General features: G+C 34.6%; 1 protein-coding gene across 1 annotated transcript in view; it reads right to left on the bottom strand.

Moving 5' to 3' along the window:
• The window catches only part of LOC145266976 (uncharacterized), a 260,300-nt gene that overhangs the window by 35,795 nt on the left and 212,005 nt on the right, over positions 1-12,500 (bottom strand). Inside the window, exons 4-5 of the mRNA XM_080122815.1 lie at positions 8,027-8,098; positions 1,003-1,074 (exon numbers count right to left, since the gene is read on the bottom strand). Of these exons, the coding sequence (XP_079978941.1) occupies positions 1,003-1,074; positions 8,027-8,098 (144 nt within the window). The remainder of the gene's footprint in view (positions 1-1,002; positions 1,075-8,026; positions 8,099-12,500) is intronic.

Below are 12,500 nucleotides of genomic sequence, written 5' to 3' on the forward strand. Positions count from 1 at the left end.
TTTTTATTGAAATCAAAAATATTGATAAATGTTTCATAATTATCACGAGTGCTTTCAATTCGACTGCGAGTTCTGCCAATGAATGACGCTATATATAATGGACTTTCCCGTCGATACGACATATATATATATATATATATATATGACTACTTCATAAATTAATATACGAAAGTATAATTTTATGCATAAACTTTAATTATTTACTTCAACAGTGCTCAATACATAGGTAGAACTAGGTGGTAAGTTATAAAAATATATATGGCAATTAAGCTACACAGAATATTTCGCATTTCATCAGGCATAAGCTTCACGAATCCTAGCATACATGAAATGCGGAATAGCGGAATATTCTATGTAGCTTAATTGCCATATACATTTTTATAACTTGATATATATATATATATATATATATATATATATATATGTTTACTGTTTTTATGAGAAAGAATTCCAACAAAGTGCTCGATTACAAAGAAAAAACTTTTTCGATATAAGAGCTTATATTTATTTATTTATTTAATTGTACAGCAGTTCAGAAAAACATTGGTACCATATATATATATACATAGAGAGAGAGAGAAAGAATAAATGACAAAATGTTATATTCCAAAATTAATGATGTTGACCATCCTATAATTTATTCCTTTAATTCAGTTGACTTATACAATTATTGACAGTATCTGATTCGTAGAGCAAAATCAATAACTTAATAATTATATCAATCAGCGAATCTATTATGCCCTTAACTCATCAGGAGAAATAGCAACAATCAATCCGTAAAGTGTGATTTGACATGATTAAAATCCAAAAATTGGAAGAGAAGCTGCAGATGCCTTTATATTTTTCCATTACGCCATATTGAATTTTATATCTATATATATATATATATATATATATATATATACTATATATATATATATATATATATATATATATATATATATATTATAATTAAACATACACACATAGATGAAAAAAAAAACACACACAAAATGTACTTACAATTTTTCGACACTGGTTAATCCGACAAACATAGTTCTGTTAAGATCCGTCAATTTATTATCGGACAAATCCCTTCATAAAAGACAAAAACAAAAATTATATGAAGAAAAACTTTGGATAAAAATCAACAAAATCTAGAAATGAATGTCTCAATAATTCATTTGTACAAAAACATTTAATTTTGTTTTGTTTGTTGATGTAAGTTTGAAAAATTTTCCACCCGTACCTCTACAAGGCCACCATTCGCCCACGTATGGAGTATTGTTGCCACATCTGGTCTGGTGAATCTGCTAGTCTCACTCTTAGACAGAGTTCAAAAGAGAGTTGCCAATCTAAAAGATTTCGCACTGTCAGCTCAACCTCTGTCCCATTGACGAAATGTTGCATCAGTCTGCCTGTTTTACAAGTATTTTAATGACAGCCCGAAAATGTCGAATGGTTCTAAAATCGGTGATCGATTTACTAGAACATTGCATTAGAAACTAAGCACCCCTACAAATATTTAAATTTTGACTTTCTTTTCTTTTTTTGTTAATCTGGTAAACTAGTGTCCATCCAATAATAATCTGATACAAAAATTGAACAAAAGAGAAAAAGAAGAAAAAATAGAGAGGGGCAAGATTCTTAAGGTCCACCATTATTTTTATTGTATATTTTTGACAAAATATCAAACCATGTTTCTATAAAATTTTGGAAATGAGAATTGTGCATTTTAATACAATCCTCACCCTATTCCCCTTCTCACAATCAGTTCTTGCTAATTAATTCCATAAAATAAAAATGGCAAATTGCCAACAAATTTTTTTTTTTTTTTATCAAATACGAGTACGCGAAACTTCCACCCTCTTCGCTATGGAATGTTCGAAGATATTGTTAATCTTTCAAGTGATACACACGTACACAAATATGCAGCTTATGTGCGTTTGTATCGGAATTTTTATTTTATTTTTTTTAAACCAAAATCCCTTCTATCGAGAATGGAATTTTCTACTTCTGAGATGATCACTTAATAAATACCTTGGAACATTCCATCTCATAAGAGGTGGAAATTTGTTGTTCATGGAATCTTCTTTGGTAGTTTTCAACAACAATATTGTTTTTTAGGCATTTCGGCTCTCAACTAACATCATGGACTTTTGGTCAAGATCAAAGTGTAGTATCTGTTCTTCAGATGCTGCACTTCCATTTCTTGTTCTCTTTCGGTGGAGGAGAAATCCTTCACGACTGAGACAATTTTTATTTTTGTACCTTTTCTCCACGTTAAAAAACGACCCTGGTGTCTAACTCTGTCCCGTAGGGAGGCATAGTAAATAGGAACATCATACCTTCTTAAACGTACTTGACCTTTTGGCTTGGAGCAAAGTGTAGTGTCTGTTCTTACACTACACTTCACCTTTTCTGTCTTCGGTCAGTGGAGAAGAAATCCTTCATGACTGAAACAATTGCTATTTTTGTTCCTATCCATCATCCACAGAAGAGATGTTGCGAGCCTATCCTTGTTTTATTGTCATTTCCATGGCAGGTGCTCGTCTGAACTCCAATCTCTGGTCCCCCCTCGCCAGTCTTTCACGAAAAACACCCGTCTAGCTGAATCCACTGTGAAAAATTTCCCCCACTCTTTATCTGCGCCTAAATCAAAACGTGGATTCCATGAACAGAGCTTCTTTCTTAGTGGTCACCACTTATCAAGGCCCAGAAGCCACTCAGGGATAAGGGTTATTGCAAGTACATTACGTTAGTGTGGAGATTTACTGAAGTGTTTACTTAAGAGGGCGGTTCATTAGGAATTTGTTAATGTTGGACTTGAAGACATCCAAGCTGTAGTCAGGCGGGAAGCAGGCAGACAGAACCCTACGGTGATTTTGTCCATAATACATTGTAGACTATATTACACTGTAGAGAATCTTGATTTTATATGCTGGGCCTTTCTGCTTGTGTGGTGATAAATGCACTTGTGATGTTGGGTTTGAAAAGGTATTAATTTTATTCAAAATCAAACTCTTCCTTTAATTGGATTTTCTTTTTTATTATCCATTAACGATTTTCGGTACCAGAGGGATTCTCATACAAAACTTATCTAACCCTCCCAGATACAAAGTATATTTGAGTGAAATTTCTTAAAAGTTGGCCGAGCCGTTTCGGAGTCCATAGGAAACCCACCCTTACACACAGGCACACACACAATATATATATATATATATATATATATATATATATATATATATATATATATATATATATAGGGTTCCTTCAGTCTTGACAGACTATGGATACCCATGGTAAGGGTGCCTGCACATAAAATTTTTGTGGCAAGAGTTGCACAATCTCCAACCACACCTTTCCCGAGTCGACATTGTTAAATACCAGTGGCAAGTGGAGGTTCAGAACGACTGGAAACAAAGCTGAGATAAGCGGAAAGCACATACAGCGCCTAGAATTCCCAAATGGTCAATGTTGTATAACTTCGGTGATCTTACGAGAACCGGTGTGTCAACGTGATTATGCCATACTATATATATATATATATATATATATATATATATAGGTAGGTAGGTAGGTACAAGTGCATTGTAGCCGGAGGAGATTACTTTGAATGGGACTAAAGTTTCATGTGTGTACTATCAATAAAAATGCCATACGACAAATGTCATGAACTTATTGAAGACACCTTGTAGCTACACAGTGTCAAGGATGACATCAAATCTATCTCCAGTCTATAAGTCTATGGTGTTCATTGCTGTTTCCGGGACTGACTACTAATCCCTATCTTGGCTGCTACGACCGTTGTGTATGATCTGTTATCATCCCGAATGCTGTGTTTTCTACGGGAGGAGTTGGCTCAACCTATCTTGGATGAATGTTGCTTTAAGAACAAGTAAGTAAGTAGGAGCATTCAAGCACTCAAGAATTGTATGCTAATATCTAAGTCGAACCTATCTACGGTGAAAATGAGTTCGTCCAGAGGCTATAAAAGGCTGATACTTTTTATTCTATTTTACTTCAGTCGAAGTTCTCAGAGATCAAGGGGCCCACTACCTGGGGCTAACACTTGGTCTTACTGGATTCCAGAACAAGAATTTATCTAGTTTGGTGGAGTATCCAGCTTCGTGTTATTACCTGAGGTAACATCAGTTTGAGAAGGTGCACCATTCTTCGTAAAAGGTAATGTGAGTTAGCTAGAGTGAGGAGATCTTATTTGGGTTGCGAATATTATGTGATTTTGAATATTTGGTCAGGGTTTAATTCTAGGGAAAAGCATCCTCATGCCAGGTTTTTCTGGCAAACCCCTTTACAGAGAGATAAAAGGCTGATATCAGAGTCATTCAGGGAGTAACTGCAGAGGTTGCTCTGGTAACGTGTCGTGTCGAGTCATTTCATTCGGGATCGTATAGTGTCGAATCGACGGAGTTGTTCGGGTTCGAATTGACAGTCGCGTGGATGAGATTGTTCGAGACCGTGCAACCGCTTATAATTTTTTTTTTTTTGTCTCTTCTCTCGTGAAACAACAGAGCCAATGGGTCACGGATCTGTCCCATGTGTCATACCCAGGACGATTGGAGAGAGCAAGAGTAATTGATAAGGTTGAGAAATAGGGTAGTCAGAAAAAAGCCCCAAGGAATGTCTGTACTACCGACTCCACAACCTAGGTGATTGCCCCCCCCCCAAAATGGTTTTTAACTTGAAATGTTTTTATGAACAATTAGAATCTGACAGGTGCTTGGATGAGGCAGCAATCAGAACTTGCGTCATTCGTGAAATGATTGTGAAAATGACATAACGTGTCATCATCGGGCGGGGGGGGGGGACTCTAGATGATAAAAATGAGTGCATTCATCTACAGGGAAAGATATTTTTTTTTTGTTGTTCTTTAAGTGGTGGAAGGGAGTATGCAGGTATTGGAATCGAAAAGAATGAAGAAAGTCTAGACAGGTAATCAGGGTTGTAGAAGGGGGGGGGAGGCTGACAAAGAGCATAAAACTGGAGAGAGAGAGAGAGCAAGTAAAAAGAGGAGAGAGAGAGTGTGTGTGTGTGACAGAGAGAGTAAAAGAATAATTGTAGAAAGAGTGTAAAGTGTGTGTGTGTGTGTGTGTGTGTAGAGAGATAGAGAGAAAGGGTGTAGATAGAGAGAAAGAGAGTGAGAGTAAAGAGAGAGAGAGAGATTGTAGATAGACAGAGAGGGAGGGAATAGATAGAGAGACGGAGGGAATAGAGAGAGATATGGAGGGAATAGAGAGAGGGAGAGAAATAAGAGAGAGAGAGAGAGAGAGGGAGAGAAATAAGAGAGAGAGGGGGGGAGAGAATAGATAGAGAGAGGGAAAGAGAATAGAGAGAAGGAGAGAATAGACAGAGAGAGGGGAAGAGAATAGAGAAAAGGAGAGAATAGATAGAGAGAGGGAAGGAGTAAATAAAGAGAGAAAGTATATAAAAAAGAGGGAGATAGAGAGTAAAACAATTATTAAAACAAACAAATAAAAAAACAACAAAATTAATGAAATCATAATAATTGTTCATATGATTAATGGAATGGGGAGTAAGAACGAAAAAGTGAAAAAAAAAAAATGAAAAATGAAAAATTAAGTTAAAACAAAAAAGTGTGGATAAAGAATTTACAAAAAAAAAAAATTTTGTTTTACTATTTTGAAAAAGAATATGATGTTTCTATTGAATTAAATAATTAAAAATCACACAGAAAAGCAGATGAAGAAAGAGTGTATCAGAGCGGGGCTGGGATTTAGAACAAGGATGAAAGGCGGAGAGGCTTCACAGGGTTGGCGGGGTGGGGTGAGGAGGTTATCCCAAGAAAGGAAGAGAAGTATTGAACAGAACACGGGCGGGAGTGGAGTGAATTGGGTCTTTCACAGTTCTTTCAATCTGGTATACTGATATGACTCCACCATTTTTGTCAACACAGCAAATATTAGGGCCAGAAAAAAACAAAAACAAAAAAAAAAAAATACTGCAGAACTTTAAGACATTAAAGATCGATCTAAAATTTTCGCAATTATTGATTTAAAATATCAAAAATATACTTTCATCTAAATTATAAATGCAGCTTGTCGGATTTCCAAAGTCAGGCCTAAATAGCATTTAAACTGACAATTCAGGCGTTGTTTCCGATCAACCAATTTTTATATATAACGGTTGCATCATCTGATTAGTAATATAATAATATATTTTGCTGCAATTTATTTAAAGAATTACTTATTAGCAGTCGTCCGAGCCGGACTATGAAGCATTTTTAGATATTCACCTAAAAACAAAAATCACCTTTCAGATTTCTGATAGATATATTTTATTTATTTATTACTAGCGGGACCGGTGGAAATTCCAGTGGCATCTTTTATATGTAATATATTGCCGCCGGACAATCTGTGGACATTCAGTGTGATAGGAGACCCCACGATATTATTGTAGCCCTTTTGTTAAAACTGTAAAATTATTTATCTAAGTAATCTGGTTAATGTAGTGTTAGGATATATCTGGTTATTACGGTTTATCTCCAATATCCTTATAGGAGTCTGTGACATATTTCCATTTTATGGACGGTTGGTGCGAACGGAAACCCCACTATATCATTATACCCTCTTTAGACAGAACTAACATTAGATTTCCAGATTATAAATCATTCGATCGGGATATCCTATTTATTAAAAAGGAGGATAAAATGTGATAACATACACTAAATTAACATATAGAAAAGCTAATTTATCGTTCATAGTATGTTATCACCTTCTATCCTTTTTAATAAATAATATCTCCCGATCACCGAAGAATTCTCATCCTTTACGTTATTCTCGCGTTGCCTACGCACAGTTCAAACATTTCAAAATACAACCGCTAGAAACAACGTGCGGCTCTTTACAAATAGACTTCTTTCTCCAAATTTACAACATGGCAAGGGAGAAGAAAAGGAAAAAAACAAAACAAAACACAGTGAAGATGGAGTATACCTCTGAAATATATTTGTGATAAATTTTAAACAAGTAAAATATTTGTTTATTTTCCTAATATTACGTTGTGATTTGGCTTTCAAGCGCACTTGATTTCATTATATATATATATATATATATATATATATATATATATATATATATATTTATTTGAAATTGGTATATATAAGCAGCATTTTTTTCATTCAAGCAATTATTAAATGCAATGGAGAAATTTTGCTTTATGATTCTTTTTTATATCGAACTTAAAGATATTAATGAAAGTTCCATAATTGTTGCTCTCATGAGCGCTTTTGATTCATCCACGAATCATCTTCAGGTGTTGAAGTAAAAGTGCGAAGGAGCAAAAATGAGAAGTGCAAACTAAAATTTACAAATTCATCAACTATATACAGAAAAAAAAAACTTTTGGCCAGCTACGGCAAGCGACTGGAAGCAGTGAAAGAAAACTGAGGCTACACAACAAAATATTAAATTGATGAATCAAATACTTTTGCATCAGGTAATTTTGAACTTTGATAAAAAAAAATGGATTCAACCATGAGTTTTTAATTTTCCTTCCACATAAAACTAAAACTTTAGCAAATATTTCTTACCAAATATCAGCAGAAAATAATTATATATATATATATATACCATACAATTTGGATATGAAATTCAATATCCTTTTTATTTTGAACCAATATATAATTTCCCTCACTCTATGATTTTAAAACTTTAAAAACTTTTAATTATGATTTTCTATGTTTATTGTCTTTAACAAATTAGGTAAAAACGATTTATAATATTTGCTAATATTTTTTCCACTGAGGAGATGGGTAAACATCGGGAACCTATAGATTAAGGAGATATACTTATTGAAATGTATTCTTTGTCTTGCATATAAGAAAAATCCTAGATTTGAAATTTAACCATTTCACATCATAAAATTTAAATTACTAAATTATGATATATATAAAATTACAAATTCATCAAATGTACGCATTTACAAATTCATTAGAATAAAAATAGGAAACAGGAAGCCAAACAGTGTCCCCTATTGTTAATGATTAAGCAGCACATATTATACTCACAATCGTTGCAAACTCGTCAGGTTATCAAAAGTTCCTGGTTCGATACTCTCAATCTGATTGCGACTTAAATCTCTGAAAGAAAAAGAAAAGAAAATTATTATATTTCATTTCAATAATTATAAAAATATCAGTTAATCTCTTTCTCTCTACTAATATATATATATAAAAGGGACTTTTGTGTGTGCGAGTTCGTTCCCTATTGACTCGAAAACGGATGGGCCGATTTTTATGAAATTTCACACAAATGTACTTCATATATCTGGCAGTGTTCTTAGATAGGGTTTGTATCAGAATATCTTCAATAAGTATCAATAATCGAAATAATCCGATGAAAGAAGGAACAGGCGATTTGGACAAATGTTAATGCCTTACACAGTCTTACATCACAAGTGCATTTGAGAAGTTTTATTAGCACACAAGCTGAAAGGCCCAATATATAAAATTAACAGTAGGTTCTTTGATATGACAGAGGTGCGTTCAAAATGAATGTTTCTGTTTAGAGAACAACAAGCATGATACTTGACTTTTGCATTTTAAACAGTGATGGGATTCAGCTGGTTTGCACCGGTTCGTGCGAACCGGTGCTTAAAATATTATGAGTTCGGCGAACCGGTTGTTAAAATTACGTAAACCCCTATTCATAGCTACATCATAGTAGATTCTTTATTCTTAACATTTTCTTAGAACCTGTTCTGAAAACATTTGAATCCCACCACTGATTTTAAACTTTATTCAAGCGATTATATATAAAAAAATAATTTTATAAAATCAATAGTAAGTTCTCTACAGTGCAATGTATAATGTATTGTTGACTAAGTCACTGTGGGGAGGCATGTGAAGTTTCCTCCCGGTGCACTACCATGGGTCCCCAACTAGAGCAGACAATCGATTTGATTGAAAAAAGAGTTTTCACCAATTTTGATGCTAATAAAAATATGGGAAGACATTTGTTTATGATCATTCAATTCATTATATTTGTAATATATTATTATTTGTTTATGATCATTCAATTCATTATATTTGTAATATATTATTATTTGTTTATGATCATTCAATTCATTATATTTGTAATATATTATTATTTGTTTATGATCATTCAATTCATTATATTTGTAATATATTATTATTTGGTTATGATCATTCAATTCATTATATTTGTAATATATTATTATTTGTTTATGATCATTCAATTCATTATATTTGTAATATATTATTATTTGTTTATGATCATTCAATTCATTATATTTGTAATATATTATTATTTGTTTATGATCATTCAATTCATTATATTTGTAATATATTATTATTTGTTTATGATCATTCAATTCATTATATTTGTAATATATTATTATTTGTTTATGATCATTCAATTCATTATATTTGTAATATATTATTATTTGTTTATGATCATTCAATTCATTATATTTGTAATATATTATTATTTGTTTATGATCATTCAATTCATTATATTTGTAATATATTATTATTTGTTTATGATCATTCAATTCAATTCAATTCAATTCAATTCCGGGCAACCTCGGGTCTTCCGGGATAGTCATTAATAAAATTCAATCCTTTCTGCAAACAAAGGACATCTACTATGAATCATGTCTGACTTGTCCATCATGCTTTAGTCATAAATATCCAACAGTCTTTATTTTATTGCTTTTGAATTATAAGCATACAAATAGAATCAATTCCTTACATGAAAGCACATCTTTCAAACTCCGCAGCCTAACATATATAGGCAACATGAATTGGAACAAATCCATTGAGGATATTGCCAAGGCTGGTGAAAAGAAGTTGGGCTCCATCTACTGTGCTAGAAAATTACACCAGAGAGCATCCTATATCTTTACAACGCTATAATTCATTCACGCAAGGAGTATTTTTGCCACATATGGATTGGTACATCTACCAATTGTCTCACTCGTAGACTAAAAAAGTTTAAAATCTAATAGGTCTTGCACTATCAGCTGAGCTCTAACATCTGTCCCATCGCCACAATGTTGCAACCCTGTGCTTGTTTTATAAATACTTGAATGGAATGTACTCTGATGAACTCCTAGCACTTGTGCCCCTCTTGATGTACATATGCCTGACTAACCCAACAAGCAGAGATCCCTTGATGGCAGAAAGACTTCTACTCTCATAGTTTCTTCGCACAAATTGCTAAACTTTGGAATTCCCTCCTTGTTTCTTGCTTCTCTTACTGTACTAACATGCAAAAGTTTAAATGTAATGTGAACAGAAATCCTGCTGCTCAACTCCCCACAGTCCTCTGTTAGACACAATCCCAAATAGTTGCCTCTTACATTTTAAGTAGCAATGTACCTTGTTTCGGGAGAAAGTGAAATTAAAAAAAATAGTTAAAAACTGATTGTTGTATAGTCTGTTTTCTCTGTAACGATTTATGTTTATCATTGTCACGTATGTATAATCATGTTTGTCGCACTTCATGAAGATGCGTGCTGCTAAATAAATATATACACTCTAGCTTGTTCCAGCCGTTTGATAATCATCAAACACAAAGACGGTTTCATGACAAAGCTGTTTTCATTTGATTATTATTTTTCCTGTCAGTGGTCGTAAGACGTGTAGAGGAAAGATGACGGTTGGGGTTGACGAACTAACAACACAACGATCATGCGCCTCTCACTGTCTCTCTTTCTGGGTTTATTGGACCTCCTTCTTGTATTGACAATTTCTTCCTTTGTTCCTTTAGAGGTCAATATGTGTGTACAAGTCCGACCTGGATTTTCTTTGTTCCATCAGAGGTCAATATGTGTGTCAAAGTCCGAAACAGTATTTTCTTTGTTCTCTGCTAACCTATAATTTGTGTGTATGTGTGCACAATCTCAAAGTTCTTTTACCCAACATAAATTTAGAACTGCCAGTAATTCATAAAGAAAGGGAAAATCATCCATTGTAGAGACATTTGCTGGCACACAGCACCAAAATAGTTTGTACTGTTTTTGTTTTTTTTTTTACAAAGGATTCACCACTTATCAAATTGCATATTTCTAGTCACAAGAGAAAATATCGTGGGGTGGGGTGAGAGGGGCTGATCGCAAAGAGCAGAATTTCCTGCAAAATTCTTAGAAAAAGCTTGGCTTTGTCAGATGCTGACAAAATTATCTTAGGTCCATTGATGATAGCTAGTATAGATGACATGCCTCTGTGGATCCTGTTTGTTATTCGCCAATGTCGTATGAACAACCTTGCATTTATCATTCTTATTCAACTTATTTTTTTATTAATTATATTTCATCAAACTCACCATTGGTGCTTGTTCCCTCCTTCACGATTCTAGCATTTCGATTTTTTATCGCTTTGAATATTCTGACGTTTCGAACATCGTTGGTTGAAAATACTGCCATTTTTTCTTTTTAAAAATAAAATATATAGACACTCTCTTTATCCCCCCCCCTTTAGTATGTGTACGAGAGAGCGAGAGAAATAAAGTGTGTAAGAGAGACAGAAGGAGAGAGAAAGTGTGTACAAGGGAGAGAGAGTGTGTATGAGGGAGAGAGATAGAAGGAGAGGGGGTGTGTACGAGGGAGAGAGAGGAGAGAGGGTGTGTACGAGGGAGAGAGAGGAGAGAGGGTGTGTACGAGGGAGAGAGAGGAGAGAGGGTGTGTACGAGGGAGAGAGAGGAGAGAGGGTGTGTACGAGGGAGAGAGAGGAGAGAGGGTGTGTACGAGGGAGAGAGAGAGAGAAGGAGAGAAAGTGTGTACGAGAGAGAGAGAGAGAGAGAGAAGGAGAGAAAGGGTGTTCGAGAGAGAGAGAAGGAGAGAAAGGGTGTTCGAGAGAGAGAGAAGGAGAGAAAGGGTGTTCGAGAGAGAGAGAAGGAGAGAAAGGGTGTTCGAGAGAGAGAGAAGGAGAGAAAGGGTGTTCGAGAGAGAGAGAAGGAGAGAAAGGGTGTTCGAGAGAGAGAGAAGGAGAGAAAGGGTGTTCGAGAGAGAGAAGGAGAGCGAGAGAGAGAAGGAGAGGAAGGGTGTTCGAGAGAGAGAAGGAGAGCGAGAGAGAGAAGGAGAGGAAGGGTGTTCGAGAGAGAGAAGGAGAGAAAGAGTGTTCGAGAGAGAAAATGTATGAGAGAGGGAGAGAGAGAAAGTGTATGAGAGAGGGAGAGAAAGAAAGGAAGAGAGTGCATATGCGAGAGAGAGACAGAGGGAGAGTATGTACAACAGAGAGAGTGCATATGACAGTGAGAGAGAGAGTGAGAGAGAAAGTGCATACGACAGATAGAGAGAGAGAGGGAGTTAGAGAGTGTGTATAAGAGGGAGAGTAAGTATATATAAGAAGGAGATAGTGTATATAAGAGAGAGAGGGAGAAACAGTGTGTATGAGAGGCAGAGTATGTGTAAGAGAGAGCATGAGAGAGAGAGAGAGATAATAAATTTGTGCAATCTTCATCTTTTAAATTAAATCTCAAAAAAAAAAAAAAAAAGAAAGTGAGCTGGGTGGGGGGTTC

Source organism: Euprymna scolopes, chromosome 42 (assembly GCF_053919585.1).
Source record: "Euprymna scolopes isolate OS-2025 chromosome 42, ASM5391958v1, whole genome shotgun sequence".
In the NCBI taxonomy this organism is placed as follows: Eukaryota; Metazoa; Mollusca; class Cephalopoda; order Sepiida; family Sepiolidae; genus Euprymna; species Euprymna scolopes.